General features: G+C 38.7%; 1 protein-coding gene across 1 annotated transcript in view; it reads right to left on the bottom strand.

Annotated features, from left to right (window-relative positions):
* The window catches only part of FMN1 (formin 1), a 358,987-nt gene that overhangs the window by 161,091 nt on the left and 175,529 nt on the right, over positions 1-22,367 (bottom strand). Inside the window, exon 6 of the mRNA XM_077820284.1 lies at positions 327-1,126. Within this exon, the coding sequence (XP_077676410.1) occupies positions 327-1,126 (800 nt within the window). The remainder of the gene's footprint in view (positions 1-326; positions 1,127-22,367) is intronic.

Here is a 22,367-nt window from a genome sequence, read left to right as displayed (position 1 = left end):
CAGCTTTTTATTTTACTCTGTGCCTATTTGCTATATTTGTCAATGTTGCCTATGAACTACTACTTTTAAACTTTTAAACATTTTAGTTATATTTTTCCATTTTAAAACCCATTGCTTATTATCTATTGTTGTGCTTTTTAAAGCTTGGGCTATCTTCTGATTTTTTAGAAAAAACTTTTTTCTTTTCATATTCTTTTTTTGTTTTTTGGGCTCTATCTTTAACTCTTCTTGTCTTTTTTTTAAAAAAACAAACCTTAAATACTGTACATGCTCATCCTCATGATACATAAATTATACCTATAAATCCAAATAAAATAACTTTTTACCTGCTGTCTTTGATTTGTATCCTAGTCCAGTACAAAGGCTTCATGGGACAGTTAGGTTCAATGGCAGGTTTTCGAGGACCTTGGTTTGAAGACTGAGTGCTATTGAAAAAGAACCCAGGTGGTGGCGGTGGAAGAGGAGGCCCATTTCCCGGTAGAGGTGGCCCACAGCCAGGCAGGGGTGGTGGACCGGGAGGCCCAAAACCTGGGGGGGGTGGTGGTGGTGGTGGTGGTGGCGGCGGCGGCGGCAGTGGCGGAAGATTTCCACAACCTGAAGGAAATGGCTGTGGCCCAGATCCAAACTGGGATGTCAATGGAGTGGATGCCAAACCTGTTAACAAGGGAGGTGGTGGAGGAACTAAAGCTGGTAGTGAAGGTTCAGGAAGAGGAGGTGGTGGGGGTGGTGTTAGAGATACTAACACTTGTTTCTGTTCACAAGATAAGAGACTTTCTGAAGTCTGTGCACAGTGACATGGTTCCTTATTCTCACTTGGGGCAGAAATACTGTGATTTAAAGTAGAAATATTAAGCTTTTTAGGTACCATTTGGCTATTCTTCACACGTATATTTTCCTCTTTACTAGGCTTTATGAAGGTTTCTCTGTCAGTTTGTATATATACATTTCTGTACGTCTTTGGTGGATTATCATCTTCAGTGGATACACAGACGTCCTTTGTTTTCTCATTTCTTCTATTTAATTTGTTTTCCAGTTCATTCTTGAGATTTGCAATGGTTTCCTCAAGCTTTGTGTTTGATACAGCATGCTCTCCACGAATATGAAAGATCTGGAGTTCAAACTGAGACTGTGGAAAAACAACAAAAAACACCATGTAAAAACTGTGTATAATTAGGTATTAGATAAGGATGTGACACACTTTATGCAGATATACTGCATACTAAAAGGGAGAAGAATTTTACAGGTCTCTGAGTTCCAAAATTCTTTCGTTCATCTATGAAAATTCCTAGATTTAATTAAATTTAGGAAATGTAAAGGATTTTTCTTCTGTGAAGCACATTTAATGAATAATTACTCAGAATATGTCAAAAATACAGTTTGCTAATTAAGGTCTAGATTGTAACTTGCCTTAATGCAAACATGTGAGACCGCCTCTCGCAGCCCTAAGCAGCATCAGTGCTTTCAGACTCTTGTATCCAGAACCAGGTTCAGGCAGGAGCACAGTATTTGAACACCAGATGCTCCTTCCTGGGAACAAATAGGTGGGGAAAGGAAAGCACCAGTGCTCCACCTTCCCTATGTGCTATCTCGCAGAGCTGGCGGGGTATATAGAGGGAAGAAACCTGCAACCTTTCAAGGGCTGAAGTAAATTACCTCCTTTCACCTTCCCTCCACCAGAGCAAGGGAGGATACGTGGATCCAAGTAATTCAGTCTAACTGTAAATGATTTACCTGCTGCATTAAGAAAAAAATCCTTTGCCTATCCAAAACTTTAGATTCCTTTCTGCATTTCATTCTTTTTAATGGGTGGTTTTGAATTGGCCTTTTTTTTTTTTATTTTTCACTTTCATCCATTTGTATTGACTATACATTGTCATTAACATCTATTTCAGCTGGTTTTCTTTTTATGTTCACTAGTATTAATTTTTTGTTCATTGTTTGCTTGTTTGTTGGTTTTATTCTTTGCTGGTTTTATGATAAAATCAGTTCTGTACTTTTGGACATTATTCAACAATTTTTTAATATTAAAGAATTAAAATTATTCAATTTATACTATTTACAATGTTTCATTAGAAATATCTGGTTAAAATGGTTTCATATTTCACGTCACATGCATTGTATTTAGTGCTAACTCTCACAGATACACAATATATGCTTAATATACTGAGAAATTAGAGAACAATTTGAACATTATACAACCTCTCAAAAAACTCCCCTTTCCTAAACTCTTTACAGGAAAATTAAAATTCCTTCTCTCTTAAAAAGGAATACTAGAGTATTAAAAGTACTCCCCACGAACAATTGCTCTCTCACAAACATAAAACCCCCACCTTCATGAGTACAATTTTTATTTAAAGATTTAAAATGCCATATTTTTTCAAAAGGCAATTTAACCTACAGCTAGTAAAATCAACCTTTGGACCAAAGAGGGTATTAAAGAGATTTTGTTGTGATAAGTACAAATGACAGGCATTTTAAAAAAATCTAAACAATGAAGAAAAACTAGAATTTCATATTACAAAACTTTGTTTTTTATGCTATGAAATTAAATAGATGTAGAGTGCTGCAAACACTCTAAGGCAGTCACCTGTATTATAGTAATGAATGTGATAAAAAATATAAAATGTGTGACCATTCAAACATCTCTGCGAAGTAATCGGATAGTGATGAGCTTAACAAAAAACGACACCATCAAAACCACTTCAGCTCCCTGTCACTAGTGAAAGGCTCAGACAAATAAAAAAGGAACATTATTGATCGACAGGGGAGACACTTAAATTGGCTATGTATCAAGTGCTGTCAAAAGTGAAAGAAAGGACAGGTTTTGAGTAAATGCTCCTTTTCTCTATAAAAATGTATAAAGCCAGGGAAAGTGAACTAAGAACTTAACACTGCAAACACTAGCAAACTTTGCTTTTTACTGTAAGTAATCCAATTTTGTCAGTTTTTAGAACTACACTAAGTAGTATAAATATTTGTAAGATCAGGCCCTTGGATAAAAATGTCTCTAAAGTTTCACATCCTATGATACTGTACACTTTTTGGTCCTCTCAAATATAGTCATTAGCACACTGAAAGACATTTAAAAACAACAGATTTCAGAGTAACAGCCGTGTTAGTCTGTATTCACAAAAAGAAAAGGAGTACTTGTGGCACCTTAGAGACTAACCAATTTATTTGAGCATAAGCTTTCGTGAGCTTTATTTGAGCATAAGCTTTCGTGAGCTTCATCGGTGCATCCGATGAAGTGAGCTGTAGATCACAAAAGCTTCTGCTCAAATAAATTGGTTAGTCTCTAAGGTGCCACAAGTACTCCTTTTCTTTTTAAAAACAACAGACCACTTCAAGCTCTGTTTTTCCCCTACTGTACAGCTTCTCTACCAAAGCTTATTGTGATTTATTTTAGTTACCAGTTCAAATGAACACTCCCCCCTACAAACTCAAGGACACTGATCTGTAAATGATGTAATATCTTTGAACAATGCTGTGGATTTATCTCTAAAGAATTCAGCAATTTTATGTTTTATCATAGTATTTTTCTCTACTGTTTTAACATAAAAACCTTCCCAACAGAACAAAATGGGAGAATAAAACTATTTGCTTTTCAAAGTGAAAGCTTTTCCTACTGTACAACTGGAGCAGTGTCCTTAAAAAACAAACAAACAAAACTTCTAAGACAAGCAGAGTAAATTGTCAAAACTACTTGATGGATTTAATTAGGTACCAAACCAATTGTGATAGCAGAGAGTGTGTGTGTGTGTGTGTGTGTGTGTGTGTGTGTGTGTGTGTGTGTAAGAGAGAGAGACTCAAAGAAAACTCTCTCTTAGGTGGTAATTTTATGCTTTGTCTTTTGCTTTTTTATTAGTTTATATGTTTTTTTAAAAATAACTTTCCACTGTAAGAAACAGAAATTTTTTTTTTCAGCTGAGTATGATTTGTTGTATTTTTGTCTGGATTTTTAAGGTCAAACTGTAAGGAACAGAATTTTCAAAACTTCATTTTTTGCTAAATATTTTACTATAGAGATATCTTACACTGAGATTAAACATTTATTATCAGGCTAAATCACACAGGACAAAAGAAAATTAGCTCCAACAATATTACATACTGGAAATCTGACCTGCAGAGGATCTAGTCAATAGGGAACTAAGAAAAAGAGTGTCCTTTTATAACAATGAGGAGTCCAGTGCATCTGAAGAAGTGGGTTTTTTACCCACAAAAGCTTATGCCCAAATAAATCTGTTAGTCTTTAAGGTGCCACCGGACTCCTTGTTGTTTTTGTGAATACAGACTAACACGGCTACCCCCGATACTTTAGAATGATGAACTGCATTTCAAGAGAGTAATAAACAACATTATCCAAAAAAGAAGTTTTCCTTGGTATTTACCTATGTCCATACTACCAACATCCCAGAAAAATATTGTTAACTGTTAACTGAAAAACTGTTAAAAAACATCATTACAAACAATTTTATTTTAGATAACTTCATATACAATACTATGTTAACATTTTCAGCAAAGCAAATTTAAAAAGTGGTTTTCAAATCCATTTGACAGAGGAAGCATATGACTATCTAGGTGACTTCTACACCTGCTTCAGATGCCAGCTAAACATGAAATAAAAGATGAAAATCCTAATTTGAAATATTGTGCAAACCAAATAGGTGTGAAAATTTAGTGACATCAAATACTGGATATTTAAGTCCATGTTATTGTTAACAACATTATATTTACAGTCAATTTTTAATGTGAAGAAAATAGTATTCTCTCTTTTACCTATAACAAGTGATAAAATATTATACTTTGACACATCCCTAATTCTATAGCTTTATAAACAAAATACAAAATGAAATTATGAACATTATTTTCAAATTGCCATAATTTATTAGGGGCTGCAAACATTTGCTTTACAAGGATTTACTTAGCCAGATATCTGTATAACATATAGAGTATTTCCCAACAAGCGTCCCAAATATATTGTTGTGGAGAATGAAGGAAATAGCTATTTTTAAAATAAATATCAGGTGAACCTCAGTTTGCCTGTGTGATGTTATCCTACCTAGTTTCACAGAGTTAAATTAAAAAAAAAAAAAAAAAAAAAGCTGAAAGAAGGAATTAACAGGAAACAAATTAATGACAGAAATAAGGATACCAAAGGCCCTTGAAGGAACAACATTGCTAACAAGGTTTCTTTTCCCAAGCCAAACCTAGGATCATATACTAAAAACTTAAAGATGCTGGGGCTAAGCAGAAGGGAAGCATCATGCTGACAGACAAACACACTGAGAGAATCACAGAGAGCACACTGCAGAAGGCAGTCTGTCATTCCCAGCCAGAAAGGGCATGTACTGGGCTGAGGGAAGGTTACAAAAGCTGCAGAGGAAAGATTAAGGTGCAGGTAAGACTCATGCATTTAATCCTTCTGCTGTTTTCCCCCTTTGCTCTGTATGCTATGTTCCTGTGGGTGAAGGAATAAATAATACTTTGTTTTGAAAAAGTGTTTTTCGTGTCACTAATCAGCCTCCCAGAGTAAAAGGGCTTAAAGGTGTCAAACTCTGTTGGGCCTATTGTGTTAATACAGTTGGGAAACAGTGGGGGCTGTCCTGCAGAGATCCAGTCCCAAAGTAGCTGGACCATGGAGTCTCTCCCAAAATGACAGGTGCAAGAAGACAGGCTTGTCACCAGAGGGGTGCACTCGAGAGGGACAAAAAACAGGTGCAAAACACAGCTCGCCCTGTAAGAATGACAAGTGTACATTAACATATACGTGAAGTCTAATTGGCCACACATTTGATCTAACATGGCTGGATTTAGTTCATATAAAGTTAATAGTGAAAAGCCTAAACTTGATACTTAAAGTGGTATTTAAAGCAACAACACAGGAAAAGAATTTGTGAGAAGAAGCCAAGAACAGTACGATCTCATGACAAAGAAGTAAAAAAACCTCTAGAACTATCTTCTCATTTTGACCTCTCTGGTATCTCCAATGATGGCCTGAAAAGTGTAGGCTGTTGGCATCACTGCCCATTATGTATAAAAACTTTCTGACAAAATCTATATGACTGCCTTCAAGAGTGACTCTACACACTGGAACCAGAGCAGAGTGAAGTATTTTTTCTTGCTTTGTCCACAGTAAACATGTGCTTAAAAAAAAGTGGAAAAACTGATGTTGATACGAACCTTGTTTGTGCCAAACACTGTGGAAAAACTGTTTATTAGTAATTCGGTTTTATGAAAATTCTCTTGCAGAGCCAGGGACAGTGAGATTATCTGGATTATCTGCCACAGAGTTTGGACCAGACTGGAGACTAATCAGTTGTCTGTGCCTGATTTCTCCCACTCCCCAGCCCCATTTTTCTAAGTCTTACATTCCTATGTCAATTCTTGAAGTCCTACATTACATTTTTTTAATCTGCTTGTCCTTGTGTGTTCCCTCTCCTCCATCTTTGGATCTCTCCTTATGCAATGAGTAATCCTCGTTGATGAATTTAGGGTCTATTGCTTGCTCTGAATAGGCCAGATAAACAAGCTCTCAGATGAAATTACAAGGGCTAAATACAGTAGATGCCACATACCATACTGCAAGTCATTCTAACTTCTCTAAATTCAAATTGCAAATGCATTTCTTGTTACCAAAATTCTAACTGGCTCATTAATGTGCTATAAAAACCACTAAGATATTTAAACATACAATTATGTAAAACTAATAAAAAGGAAGACGCTAGTAAAATATTTAAATATGAACAAAAATCCAAATAAATTCTAAAGATATTTATTGTGATAGGCAAAGAACAGAGAAGTGAGACAGGATTTGAGGTCTTTGGGAAGTTTTGTTTATAGGCACCCACCTGCAGCCAGGTCCCCCATCCCCCGCCCAGAGCCTCCCACCCACTGGCAGCCCTGCTGATCAAGTTCTTCCCCTCCCTCCCAGTGCCTCTCACCCACCATGGATCAGCCTTTTTGGGGGAAGGAGTGGACTGGGGGTAGGGCCTGGGCGGAGCAGGGATAGGAAGAGGCAAGGTGAGGTGGAGGCTTTGGGGAAGGGGTGGACTGGGGGGCAGGGCGTGGAGCAGAGCGGGCATTGAGCACCCTGGGGGCAAGGAGGTTTTGTTTTGCACTGTTGCGGCTGTAGGAGTTAAACATGGTCTCACAAACATGGGGCTGAACTATGCCTCCTTGATCTATGTGTAGAGAACCCTCTCTGTGCAGATCTCCTCAGGTAGTTTATACCTCTAGCGCTTTACTGTGGATTAGGGCATTGGTGCTGTATGGTGCTGTCAGCTTTCCTATATGAGTACAGTACACCAGCATCCCAACATACAATGGCTCCAATTTAGTGACTATGAATGTAAAGTTTCAGAGTAACAGCCGTGTTAGTCTGTATTCGCAAAAAGAAAAGGAGTCCTTGTGGCACCTTAGAGACTAACCAATTTATTTGAGCATGAGCTTTCGTGAGCTACAGCTCACTTCATCAGCTGTAGCTCACGAAAGCTCATGCTCAAATAAATTGGTTAGTCTCTAAGGTGCCACAAGGACTCCTTTTCTTTTTATGAATGTAAATTTATTCTGTCCTAAATGCTGTAACAAGAAGTCACTTTTTTCAGGCCTCTCAGGTTTGAGAACGTGAAATGGAGCAAGTAGCTGTACATCATATTTTAAACAATTGATCAACTGATGATTTTGTTTTGTCCTAACTAAAAACAAAAACACCAACTAATACCATTATTGGGGTGTTAGGGTATTGTTAGGGTGAAAGTAACACCCTTACCATTTAAAAGCCTGTCATCAGGCAGAAACCTAGCTCTGTTTGGACAGCTACAGTTCTCTTCTCTTTCTGAAAAATCTTTCCACAGATGACATTCAATGATATTTAGTGGAACTGAGCCTGCAGGGCAAGAGAAATTTTACAGAGCCAAGACTATAGTAGAAACATGTCCATATAACTCACTTCAGAAGCATAGTTTATATAAACCAAGCAACATTTCTGCTTAAGAACACTGAGCTTGGAGTGTATGAACTACAGCTTTAGGAAAGTGCTTCAAAAAGTTATAGTCCAATGCATTCCCCTATTTTTAAATTACATATTTTGTCTTGCTCACAGATGTAGAAATGGATTTCAAACAATGGATTGGGTGTTGCATTGAAAGGACTGGATAAATGCCACCAACACAGATGATAGCTTCACCGGATAAAAAAAATATGCAGAATTCAAGATAGCACTGTTAGTTCAGTTAGGGCTAATAAATCACAGAAGTATTTCAAATGCTAGATATAAGCCATTTCATTTTACTTCCAGATATATATATACATTTGAGGTGTAGTTTTTTTGGCCCAGATAGGGGCCTGGATGAAAAATGAAGACCTCCAACAACTGCTCCCACGTGTAAGTAAGGAAATATAAACATGCATTATATAGGTACTTTGAGCTAATCTATAATTAAAATTATATTGAAATTTACTCTTACTGCAGGACTTAAACCCCTCTTTCAAAAAATTTTAATGACTGAATTTCTTCACCATATTTGATACATTAATTCTGCAAAGGATCATTCATTTTTCTCTCTCTCTTTTCCAAGAGATAACTTTTCAAAGATTTAAAGAAGAATGATTTGCACTAACATCAAACTTCATATACAAATGTCCCTGACATCTCAAGCACAGGCCAATTTAAAATTTCAAAATTAAATAAAAGTAAAGTCATCTGCTTTATTCATCTCCATAAGAGAAGAAGACAAAAGTGTCAATTTCCATTGCCTCCTTCCATTTCTCCAATGTTATCATTCTGCCTCCATGCATCTTCTTAGCACAGAGAGCCTGAATATCAATATCCTCTGAGAAACCTGTAGTGACCTTGAGGTATATAAAGGATTGTACATAGGGATGTGCAGGCTAGTTCAGATAAGGTAAGAACTTATCTGAACCTTCACCCAAAAGTCAGAATGGATCTTTGAGGTTAAAAAACTCTCCATATACTTGGTTTACATATATACTAGTTTAGCTCTGCCATTCCTGGCTTCAACTAGACTGGAAACGTTGAGTGAAAGGATATCATCACAATATTTCTGACTCTGCCAAAAACAAGATATTCTGGATTTCTTACAAGAAAGTCTGTTCTCACAAGATTTCAAATTGAATTTGTAGAGTAAAGGGGTGAGTTCTTCAGAAAAGTATGCATATGTAAATTCACAAAGGCATTTGAAACAAACAAGGCCTCCTCAGTTTGGAAGTTTTCCCATCCTTAATGATTGCTATTAAGAGCCAGTAAAATGAATCCTCTCTGCAACTTCCAAATAATTTAAGAGCTAAATTGTTTTAAATCACTGGGGTTACTGCATGAGTAAGGATGTGGCCCCAAATGTTAATCACTAATCATACAATGAAAAATGCAAGGAAATAAAGGAACTATCAAGGTACCACAAATTCATCGAAATGCCAGTTTCACTTGACTATTCTAGCCACACAAAAAGCCAGCACTGACATAATAGCGGTGAATATATTTGTCTTTGTAGACACGAAACTACTTTGGCCAGGTAATTTTTTACTGTTTGAACAAATGTGCACAGTCCATAACCATAGGTACTGGAGGTAATGCTGCACCCCTGCCTTGAAGTGGTTTCCATTATACATAGGGTTTACAGATTGGTTCATAAGCTCTCAACACCCTCACTGTACAAATTGTTCCAGCACCCCTGTCCATAGCCACCCTTTAAAACAACATGAGTCACAGCAACTCGATATATCTGGTGTTGAATTCGAGACTGAATTTTAACAGAAAGAAAATAAATCAGTTGGTATACATATTTCTCATTTGAAACAGAGTCCTGGCATATAGTATCTTCTCGTCCTCTCAAGCTTAGTAATAGACAAACTATAAGGTAAAAATTGTTAGCTTTCCACAAAGACAGACCTCATACGACATAGTGGTTTCTTTTGAGTGCCAGAATTGCTGGCAACTTTACAGACTTATTCATTCAAAACTGTCACATACTGTATGCAGAAAAGGTTATAAAAAAAAGTGAGTTTGTCTGTACAGAAAGAGCCTGTCTATTTAATTCTGAGCTACAATGAACACGTGATGTACTTGTGACTCCAGGCAAAATGGATGTGGAAAGTTTAAGAAAAATAGACTTGTGCTGAGAGGAAACTGTAAATAAGCACAGAGAACACTTTTTAATGAAATTAAAAAAATTGTTCATAAGTGCTCAAAAGCCATCGGGTCCTTTGGTAGAGCCCAAAAGAGCAGATTTTTTTTTTTTTAACATTTGTAAGGCACTTTGCAGATGAAAAAGTGCCATGAAGATATTAAGTAATATGATTACTAATAGGATCTAAAAAGTAAGACAGGAAAACTGACGAACTGTGTAGACTTTTGGTGTTTAATATGAAAGGCACAAAATTATTATATTTGTGTCATATTTAAAGAGAGTAATAACTCCATATTAGTGAAATGGACTTTAAAATGTTTTTGGAAATTGTAATCATAAGCACATATACATAATTTGTATTTTATAGGAAAAATGCAATTTTACTTCACGGGAAGAGATAACGGCATTATGTGTATCTTACAGATAATTGTTCTATCTTCAGTTTTTACATGTTTTTTCCTTTTTCTCTTGCCAGTTTTGACCCTATTTCCTTATATTTATTATGTGCTCACATGTTTGACAGATTTCTGACAGCACATATGTTAGGCTCTAATTTCAATTTGTGAATTAAAACTTTATTCTGTATTAAAAAGGAAGTCATGAGAATATTAAGGTCCTTTTTATGACTAACAGACAACAATAAAAAAGTTTCACGATTTCACAGACTTTAAGCCCAAGGCCCAAACAGACCATTTGATCAGCTAGCCTGACCTCAGGAATAACACTGACCATTACTTTTCACCCATATACCCCAATATGAAATCCAATGACTTCAGTTAAACTAAAGCATTTCATTCCTCAGGAGACTAAAACATTGTGTGCTACAGGCAGAGAAGATAAGAGTTCAAGGTACCAACAGTGCTCATGGCTCTTGGAATGGCAGGTATTGAGTAGGTGAGATATGCACAGATGATCCTTGCAAGCAATTCAACTTCAGGCTATAGAGGAAAGCCAACCCCTCACCTCTCAGCCCCGCAAGATCTCTGCCAATCTGACCTGGGGGGGGAAATTCTTGCCTGACCTAAAGTCTGGCTATCAGTGTGACCCTGAGCATGGTGCACAAGCCAGAGATCTAAAAAGAAGATTCTCTAAATACTACTTTGGAGCACTCGTCCACCAGGTGCAATGTCCCATCTCTACCAATGGCCAATCTCTGATTCTTCGGAGAAAGACAGAAAAAAAATTCACAATACAGCAGGCCAATTATGTGTTGGGGGGGGAAAATTCCCTTCTAACCCCTGCAGGCTGAAGCCCTAAAGCATGACATTTGATTATAGTCATCTAATGCAGAGCTGCAAGTGTTATGGCCAGCTGAGGGCAATGCAGCCAACCCTATTCTCTCCATGGTCCGTAATGAAAACAGATGAACAGGGGATTGCTTCATAGAGTCACAGATTCCAAGGCCAAAAGGGACCACTGTAACCAGCCAACGCATAGCTGGATTAAAGCATATATTTTATAAAGATACCTAATCTTGTCCTAAAGACTCCAAGAGACGGTAAGTCCACCACCTCCCCTAGTAAGCTGTTTCAACGTTTAATAACCCTCAACTGCATCTTATTTCAAGGTTGAATTAATCCAACTTCAATTTACAGCCACTGGACCTTGTTTTCCTTTTGTCGGCAAGGTTGAAACAACCCCCACCCCCCATTAGATATCTTTTTTCACATGTAAGCACCTATACACAGTGATCAAATCACCTCTCAACCTTCTCTTCAAAAAGCTAAATAGGTTGAGCTCCTTAAGCCTCATATTGTAAGAAGAATATATTCAGTGTTTGCACAGTACCCAGCACAATGGGTGATTGGCACCTTTGAGTGCTGCCGCAATTTAAATGATTAATAATAGCATAACTGTATAATTTTCTTGGGTTTGGTCTACACTACAGAGTTAGGTCGATGTAAGCTGCCTTACAATAGCTTTGGATGAGCTATTACCAGCAGGAGAGTGAGTTTATGTGTGTGGTTTTTGGAGGGGGGTGGGGGGGTGAGAAAACCTGGATTTGTGCTGGAAATGGCCCACCTTGATTATCATACACATTTTAAAGAGAGTGGTCACTTTGGATGGGCTATTACCAGCAGGAGAGTGAGTTTGTGTGTGTGGGGGCGGAGGGTGAGAAAACCTGGATTTGTGCTGGAAATGGCCCAACTTGATGATCACTTTAGATAAGCTATTACCAGCAGCAGAGTGGGGCGGGAGGAGGTATTGTTTCATGGTCTCTGTGTATATAATGTCTTCTGCAGTTTCCACAGTATGCATCTGATGAAGTGAGCTGTAGCTCACGAAAGCTCATGCTCAAATAAATTGGTTAGTCTCTAAGGTGCCACAAGTACTCCTTTTCTTTTTGCGAATACAGACTAACACGACTGTTACTCTGAAACCTGACTCTAAGTGTCTACACTACAATGTTGCTCCCGCCACAGTAAGTCACCCACTACACCAGCCTAATAACTTCACCTCTGCGAGAGGCATAGTGCTTAGGTTGATGTAGTTAGGACGACGCAGTGTCTGTGTAGATACTGCATTACTTACATCACCTGTTGGCTGTCAGCCTCACATGGGGCTCACAGCTGGAGCCCCACCACCCTGGGGGCTGACATCTCGGGCTGTCATCCCCACAGCAGAGAAGGGCGCTCCAGCTGTCAGTGCTCCACACAGTTAAGTCAGTGGAAGTGCTCCTGATGAGGAGACACACCACCACCAAAAGGGGAGTAGTGTGGACATGAATCACCACAATAACTACTGCAGTGGCTGTATGTCAACCTAAATTAGGTTGACTTAATTTTGTACTGTAGACAAGGCCTTGGACACAGTTATTTTAAGCAGAGTGAGAAGAGCAAGTCTTGTTGGTAGGAAAAGAAGGACAAGGAAAACAAAGCATGAAAAAAAGGCGGGAAGCTGGGGACTAGATAACTGCTCTGTGCACTGGAGTGCTAATGCTTGTTGAATAAAATGAGACGAGTTATTAATGAGATGTGTTTAAAGATTTTGGAAACATCAGAGGATATCAATGTAACACTATAAAATGAGAAGAGAATTTTCTGGGGAACTGGAATAGAGACCTGAACTAAATCTTCATCCAGATTTCCCATAGGTAATGGGAGAGGTGGGAGTGTGTCATCATTTTTACTGACAAAATCCATTTTTTTCATTGGCAAACTTTTCATGAAGCTTTAAATCATTTGGCTTCCAAAATATAGTTTATCAAGACAAAACTGGGAATGACACATCGTTCTAACAGCCAACACCTAATATAATGTTAAAAACATATTCTTGTACTCTTTGCATTGTTTCATGTGTTTGGACATCAGCTCACTGTTTCAGAGACTAAAAGTCAGTACCCAAGACTTGAAAAGCAAAGGAGGAAATAATTTTATATTTGTTTTGTTTAAACATATATTCATTTGGAATTATTCAATAAACACAGAGAGCCAAAAGCTCTTTGGGCCCTTCTGCAGTCACAGATAAATCTGGGTTTCATATATTTGAGATCACTAGGAAGTCTCACTTTGTCCACAATGTCTCTTGACAACCAGACATTATCAAGTGGTATAATGTATCCTCCTCCTTCCCCAGCACATACCGTCAAGCTGTTAAGTGCAGTTGGCTGTGCCTCTCAAGAAGAGCTCAGCGACTCTGCAAAGTGCCATCAGAAGCTATCCAAACTACCAGCTTTAATTAGGTATCCTTAAACAAAAGTATATTTTTCATTCGCTATTGTCAAGGTTCCTTCCCCACTCTGAACTCTAGGGTACAGATGTGGGGGCCTGCATGAAAACCTCCTAAGCTTACTTTTACCAGCTTAGGTTAAAACTTCCCCAAGGTACAAACTATATTACCCATTGCCCTTGGACTTCCACTGCCACCACCAAATGTTTATCTGGGATTATTTTTATTAGGAAAGCGTTGTTTGGAAACGTCTTTCCCCCCAAAATCCTCCCAACCCTTGCACCCCACTTCCTGGGGAAGGTTTGGTAAAAATCCTCACCATTTGCATAGAATCATAGAATATCAGGGTTGGAAGGGACCTCAGGAGGTCATCTAGTCCAACTCCTGCTCAAAGCAGGACCAATCCCCAATTAAATCATCCCAGACAGGGCTTTGTCAAGCCTGACCTTAAAAACTTCTAAGGAAGGAGATTCTACCACCTCCCTAGGTAACGCATTCCAGTGTTTCACCACCCTCCTAGTGAAAAAGTTTTTCCTAATATCCAACCTAAACCTCCCCCACTGCAACTTGAGACCATTACTCCTTGTTCTGTCATCTGCTACCACTGAGAATAGTCTAGAACCATCCTCTCTGGAACCACCTCTCAGGTAGTTGAAAGCAGCTATCAAATCCCCCCTCATTCTTCTCTTCTGCAGACTAAACAATCCCACTTCCCTCAGCCTCTCCTCATAAGTCATGTGTTCTAGACCCCTAATCATTTTTGTTGCCCTTCGCTGGACTCTCTCCAATTTATCCACATCCTTCTTGTAGTGTGGGGCCCAAAACTGGACACAGTACTCCAGATGAGGCCTCACCAATGTCGAATAGAGGGGGACGATCACGTCCCTCGATCTGCTCGCTATGCCCCTACTTATACATCCCAAAATGCCATTGGCCTTCTTGGCAACAAGGGCACACTGCTGACTCATATCCAGCTTCTCGTCCACTGTCACCCCAGGTCCTTTTCCGCAGAACTGCTGCCTAGCCATTCGGTCCCTAGTCTGTAGCTGTGCATTGGGTTCTTCCATCCTAAGTGCAGGACCCTGCACTTATCCTTATTGAACCTCATCAGATTTCTTTTGGCCCAATCCTCCAATTTGTCTAGGTCCCTCTGTATCCTATCCCTGCCCTCCAGCGTATCTACCACTCCTCCCAGTTTAGTATCATCCGCAAATTTGCTGAGAGTGCAATCCACACCATCCTCCAGATCATTTATGAAGATATTGAACAAAACCGGCCCCAGGACCGACCCCTGGGGCACTCCACTTGACACCGGCTGCCAACTAGACATGGAGCCATTGATCACTACCCGTTGAGCCCAACAATCTAGCCAACTTTCTACCCACCTTATAGTGCATTCATCCAGCCCATACTTCCTTAACTTGCTGACAAGAATACTGTGGGAGACCATGTCAAAAGCTTTGCTAAAGTCAAGAAACAATACATCCACTGCTTTCCCTTCATCCACAGAACCAGTAATCTCATCATAGAAGGCGATTAGATTAGTCAGGCATGACCTTCCCTTGGTGAATCCATGCTGACTGTTCCTGATCACTTTCCTCTCATGTAAGTGCTTCAGGATTGATTCTTTGAGGACCTGCTCCATGATTTTTCCGGGGACTGAGGTGAGGCTGACTGGCCTGTAGTTCCCAGGATCCTCCTTCTTCCCTTTTTTAAAGATTGGCACTACATTAGCCTTTTCCCAGTCATCCAGGACTTCCCCCGTTCGCCACGAGTTTTCAAAGATAATGGCCAATGGCTCTGCAATCACAGCCGCCAATTCCTTTAGGTGACCGCATAGGTGACCACAGACCCAAACCCTTGGATCTTAAGAACAATGAAAAAGCATTCAGTTTCTGAAAAGAAGGATTTTAATAGAAGTAAAAAGTAAAAAAGAATCACCTCTGTAAAATCAGGATGGTAAATACCTTACAGGGTAATTAGATTCAAAACATAGAGAAACCCTCTAGGCAAAACCTTAAGTTACAAAAAGACACACAGACAGAAATATCCATTCTATTCAGCACAGCTTAATTTCTCAGCCATTTAAAGAAATCATAATCTAACGCATATCTAGCTAGATTACTTACTAAGTTCTAAGACTCCATTCCTGTTCTGTCCCCGGCAAAAGCATCACACAGACAGACACAGACCCTTTGTTTTTCTCCCTCCTTCCAGCTTTTGAAAGTATCTTGTCTCCTCATTGGTCATTTTGGTCAGGTGCCAGCGAGGTTATCCTAGCTTCTTAACCCTTTACAAGTGAAAGGATTTTTTCTCTGACTAGGAGGGATTTTAAAGGTGTTTACCCTTCCCTTTATATTTATGACAGCTATTTTAAGAGAAAAAGTGATAACTCAAAATAAAATATGGGTATAAATTTAAACAGCTCTAATCAAATACTACAAAACACAATACTTGGCTGGCACAGAATTACAGTTACAAAGCTGAATAAGGCACTTAAATATCTTAGGCTTGGTCTACGCTACCAAGTTTTACCACCAAAACTTGTCTTTTTATCAGCATAGCCTTATATGAATCTATACTCAGTTTTGAGTCATGCTGACAAAGCCCTCAACTTTTGCTGGCAAAGTTAAATAAATTCTCCCAAGCGATATGAGCCCTCTACCAATATATTTCTAAGACACAATGCCTATGTAGATGACGAAATATCTGTACCAGTGCAAGCATCCTCCAGCAACAAGTCCACAATGCAACTGTCCCCGCAGCAGTGACTGTTCTGGTTGAATTTTTTAACCTTGCTGCCCACGTATCACAGCGACTGGAACCCCACCCCCTATTTAAAATCCTTAGCGTGTTTTGTAAAAGCCTCTTTTCCTGCTAGCCCACCTCCACAACTACACGTGCACAGGTATGGCTTCAGCACCAGCTCACCCTCATGCTTCTGCATAGTCTAGGAAAGAAGTCCTAGATTTCCTCAACCTGTAGAGGAACATGTGCCATCACAGCTGCGGAATTCCTGCAGGAATAAAGATGTGTACCAGGAAATTGCAAAAAGCATGGAGGTCTGGGTATACAGCAGAGATGACAGCCAATGGGGAGCAAAGGGGAAGGAACAGCAGCAAGCTTACCAGAAGACAAAGGAGCACAACTTCAAGTCTAGTGTTGCCCCCAAGACATGCTCCTATTATGAACAGCTTGATGGTATACTGAACTGGAATCCCACCACCTTCCCACCAAAGAAAGTGGATACCTTGCAACCTGCGTTTATCAAAAAACTGGCAATTGAGGAAAACATTGAGGACAAGGATGCAGATGTTGACGCAACCAAGAACCGGGTGCTCTTCAAGCCCAAGTAGGATCCAACAAGCCAAGAAAACACTGGGGAAAGAGACTCAGGTAGGTGTAATTTATTAGGCCTGCTCCAATAATGCAGGCCATTTTTGCCCCCAAAACATGGATTTCTCTCCTCAGTGTCCAATCTCACCCCTCTCAAAATGGCAGCCACATGTGGGGACACAGGCATTCTGTTTTGAACTAGCCACTTTATTTTAAGAGCATGAAATGGCAGTACTAGGCAACAGTTCAAAAAAATAGGCAAAGAGAAATGTGGCTTGCTGGGAACCAATAAAAATGCAATATAATGGTAATACTCATAAAGCATTTGAAATTATTTTTAACTACAGTTACTTGCATCACATTGAAGAAAGATAGAGAAAGTGTGTGGTACACTCATGACGCACACTAACAGGTGGGCAAAGGAATAATCTTCCACTTGCAGAGAAGTCCATTGATCTAAGTACACACAGGTTGGTGGTCTCATGGCACAATTTCAAAGAATTTTTTCAGCAAGTAGTGCTTAATCTTTGCCTCTACATTTCTAAGCAGAGCTGCTCCATTTCTCCCACCTTCCCATGCTAGTCTGCATTGATCTCTTGTGGGAGTATGGGGGTCATTGCTTTGTTTAGCGCAGCAGTATGCAGCCTTAGCTGACTACCAGCCTTCTCAAGCAGCTCGCTTCTCTTGTCCTTGGACATCTTCATCATCAATATGTCATTAAGGATTATGAGTACCTGTAATCAGTTTAGCAGTTTTTATTACCCTAACCCAAACGTGACCAGCCTCCTCCCACTCCCCAGTAGCTACACAGGTTAAAAAGGCCCTCCATGTACTCACCAAGGGTCATGAAGCAATTGTGATCATGAGACTGTTCATATTGTTATACACTCTTAGCTTGGAAAATGTAGAGAGCCATAACCGTTATCTTCTGCTGTCTGGTATCCACCCCTCTACACGAAACAGTGGCTCTCCATCTATTAGTGACCTCATGCAGAATATCCTTCAGGCTCATCCCTTCTATACCTGCTGAATGACTTATCACAATAAGAAGGGAAAAGAAAAAGACAATGGAAAACATGTTGTATGAACTGATCCAGACTGCCTAGTCTGGAGCCACTGAAACTCAGGAAAGGCGGGAGAATAAGCCTGTGGGGGCGGGGAGTGGGGAAGAGAGAGAGAAAGACAGAGAGGCACACAAAGACACCTTGTTGCTCTTAAAACAACAGACCCACGTGATCAAGTGCTTCCTTGATCAAAACCAGGACCCCTGCATCCATTACACAGCCTGCCGGTTTTCTTAACGTACTTGAACTTATACATGAGAGTGACACCAGCAAAATCCATTAATGATAATGGGAATTAAACACAAATCTCTTATGCTATGTGTTGATGTCAGACTACATGATTAGGACTTAATTGAGCACTAATGTCAGAACAGATCTGCACCTGCAGTGGTGTGCAGAGAACAGACACTGCATGCCCCGCCAGAACAGGTATAAACACTAATGTAGAGAGTGAGGCATGGTGAGTAGAGTATAGTACTCTATATGTGTGAACTCTAGCATACATACCTGCATAGCTTTCTACATGCCCAAGCAGTACCCCGGGATGTCTACACTGCTGTTTTTAGCAGTGTAGTGTCTTGCTGCTTCTCTGCTAATGGAGCTTTTCCTCACTGCACTCACCCCGCTGCAGCCTTTCACTGCACAGGTAGCTACACACTACAAGGTATGTGAATGCAGCTTACTTTTCACCATGATGTATAGCTACATCTACCCTACACACTGCCAGAAGTATAAACAAGGTCTAAGATGGCACAATTCACACAGACTTAAATGGTTTAATCCTCAGATTACATTACATTCTATGCACTCAACTGAATGCAGTTTACTCAAGGATGACAACGTTGCTTGAAGCAATCTGGTGAAAGTAGATGGGGACCTTTTGAAACAGGTAGTGGGACTGCCCAGTGTTAGAGTTTTAGAACATTTGGTATAAATCAAAATCAGGAAAACACAAGCCTAGACATCCTTCTGCATTCAAAGAATTAATTGCTGGGTGTTAATAGCAAAAGACCACATTTCTGCACTACCACAGATATCTGCAGTATTCTCAGAGTAGCCTGGAAAAAATGATTGCTAGAGACTGGAAGAGTACCTCTCCAAACTTCTGTAGATAAAACAAGATGCATAACTTCTTTTCATGAGGAAGCATTTATTCTGTGAAGCATTATGTTGTTTCAAAACAACTGTTTATTTCTGTTTAAGAGCTTTTCTATTGTGGAAAGTGGTTCTGTAAAGATTCATAGATTCCAAGGCCTGAATAGGACCATTGTGATCATCTAGTCTGACCTCCTGTATAACACAGGCCACAGAACGTCCTCAAAATCATTCCTAGAGCAGATCTTTTAATTTAGACATACATACAATCTTGATTTAAAAATTGCCAGCGATGGAGAATCCACCACCACCCTTGGTAAATTGTTCCAGTGGTTAATTGCCCTCACTGTAACAAATTTACATCTTATTTCCAGTCTGAATTTGTCTAGCTTCAACTTCCAGCCACTGGATTATGTTATATTGCTAGACTGGAGAGCCCATTATCAAATATCTGTTCCTCATGTAGGTACTTGCAGTCTGCAATCAAGTCAGCCTTAACTTTCTGGGAGCTCCTTGAATCTCTGACTGGAAGGCATGTGATACTGTCTTAATGAATAAAGCTGCTCTTTGTTGATCAGAGTCATATCCATTCCTTTAGTGACAAACATAAGCTTTTAGTACTTTTTACTCTCATTAGCCCTTAGAAGCAACACAGATAAGAGAAAAAAGAAAAGGAGTACTTGTGGCACCTTAGAGACTAACCAATTTATTTGAGCATAAGCTTTCGTGAGCTACAGCGCTGTAGCTCACGAAAGCTTATGCTCAAATAAATTGGTTAGTCGTCTCTAAGGTGCCACAAGTACTCCTTTTCTTTTTGCAAATACAAACTAACACAGCTGCAACTCTGAAACAGATAAGAGAAAGTAATCTGTATTTTATTCCCTCTTGCGCTTTCATACACAGAATTGCTAACTTAATTCCGACCAGTTACTTGTTCAAGTCCACAAAAAGCAAAACAGCCATATGGTGGTCAGTACCTAAGTGAAAGACAACAAGATTATACAGGTGCAACAAAGTATCTGATTTGGCATTCTGCACCTTTACCACTGGTGATCAAGGTACAAGAATGAAAGAACCCATTTGACCAATCCTCAGAGCTCAGGATGAATTTACAAGATTGGCATTGAGAAAAATACTTTTACTAGTTAACAAAGCATATCTGATGTGGAAATCATTGTGATACAATAAACTTGGCACTAATGATGCCATTTTTATCAACTCACATTTTAGAGTACAAGACTACTTTGAAGTTTAAAATCAGAAATGGGCCAAAAGCCAGAAAAGATCAGAGCCAGACCGTATCGTCCTCAATATTTGAGATGTTCAAATCCAGAGAAGAGGTTGCGCCTCACCTATTTTATTGATTTGCACTGGAGATTAATAGAACTAATAAAGTTTCAGTGGAAAAAAATTTCAGACGGTGGGCCACTACTGATGGCCTGGTTAGACGTCATGATTTTTAAAACTCTACTAACAATAGGGTGCATACCATGGGATGGCAGCAGCCATTTAAGGCTGATTAAAATAAGATATTCCAGCAGCAAATCAGTAGCATAATTTTTATTTTTAAGTCTTACTTCAAAACAAACAAAACATTTTGGACCTCAGAGGGATGTTGGGAGATAAAGCATTTTTCTTTCATGGGCTCTTTTTTTTTTATTTCATCTTTATATCATCTTTGGAAGAACTCAATTTTTTTATTAGCTCTATTGTGTTGACACACAAGATAAAAGTGTTTTTTTTTTAAATAGTCAACCTAAAAGAACAATATACATTTGTTTTAAATTTTAGCAACAGCAGTCAGAGGTTTAGAAATCAAAGGATATTTGAATGAAAACAAATTAACCTCATGCCAATCTGTGTAAAAATTAAAATTCCATTTGTACAAACACCTCAGCCAACATAATCAGTTACATAAACTGTATTAATACTATGTTCAAGGATATGCAGTTAGAATTATTCCCATTGCTCTGGGTGACAGTAAAATAACTCAAATGATGGCCCACTGTTAAAAATATTTACTTTATTTAAGCAATGTATGCACAAGCCAATTTGTGCATGTGTAGGTTACTGAAAAATAGTGTGTGTTCTTTTTAGTCAGGAAAAGTAATATCATAAAAATGGTTTGGAGGAACTTTGGCTATGGCATACATATGGAGCACAGTGGCATACTTTTAAAATATCCCAGTACTGCACCATTATTAGCATTTCAGTAGCTGGTAAAGAAATGAAGTTTATAATTCTCTATATAAAATATTCTGAATATGGCATATCGATAAGGTATCTTTTTATTTCAGTGTGAGTGAACATAATTTATTGAGAGTAGGAAATACTATATATCCATATACAACACTATAGACATTCTAAAATTCACAACATTTAAACATTTACTTTATTCATGTTTGCTATTTTAAACATTAATTTTGAAGGTATTTCATGAAGTATATACCATGTTTGATCTGTTATGAAATATGAACTTTTATTTAAATGAACTTCTTGCAATTACTCATAAGAACTGATTTGCAATTCTTAGAACAATTGCCATCTCAATAAGCACACATTGGGGAAAAGATATTGATCACAGGTTACTGTATATATATAAAACCAACAAAAATACACCAAGAATGTAGTTATTCTATCAAAAAAATCAAATCTGAAATGAGATATTATCCTTTTCAAAATTAGATTGTATGCTTATACTATACTGTAATTAAAACTGTATTTTGATATTCCAAGTATCATTATACATCCAGAAACCAAAACAAACATTTGGCCAACTTTCATTTATTATCTTAACTGTTTGAGGTGCAGCATTGAGCATTCCAGACTTAAAATATATATTAAAATCCCTCCATACAAAAAATAAAATCAAGATGACCAAATTGCATTTTTCTTCCATAATGTTTACTGAAAAATAATTGGGGGCCAGGGTTCTACATATGGTTTACGTAGGACTTCATTACAGCCTATAAGTATCTACATGGGGAACAAATACTTAATAATGGGCTCTGCAATCTAGCAGAGAAAGGTATAACAAAATCGAATGGCTGGAAGTTGA

This window comes from Eretmochelys imbricata, chromosome 6, assembly GCF_965152235.1.
Source record: "Eretmochelys imbricata isolate rEreImb1 chromosome 6, rEreImb1.hap1, whole genome shotgun sequence".
NCBI lineage: Eukaryota > Metazoa > Chordata > Testudines > Cheloniidae > Eretmochelys > Eretmochelys imbricata.
The sequence above is the reverse complement of the archived record's forward strand: the minus strand, read 5'-3'. Positions and strand labels throughout refer to the sequence as shown.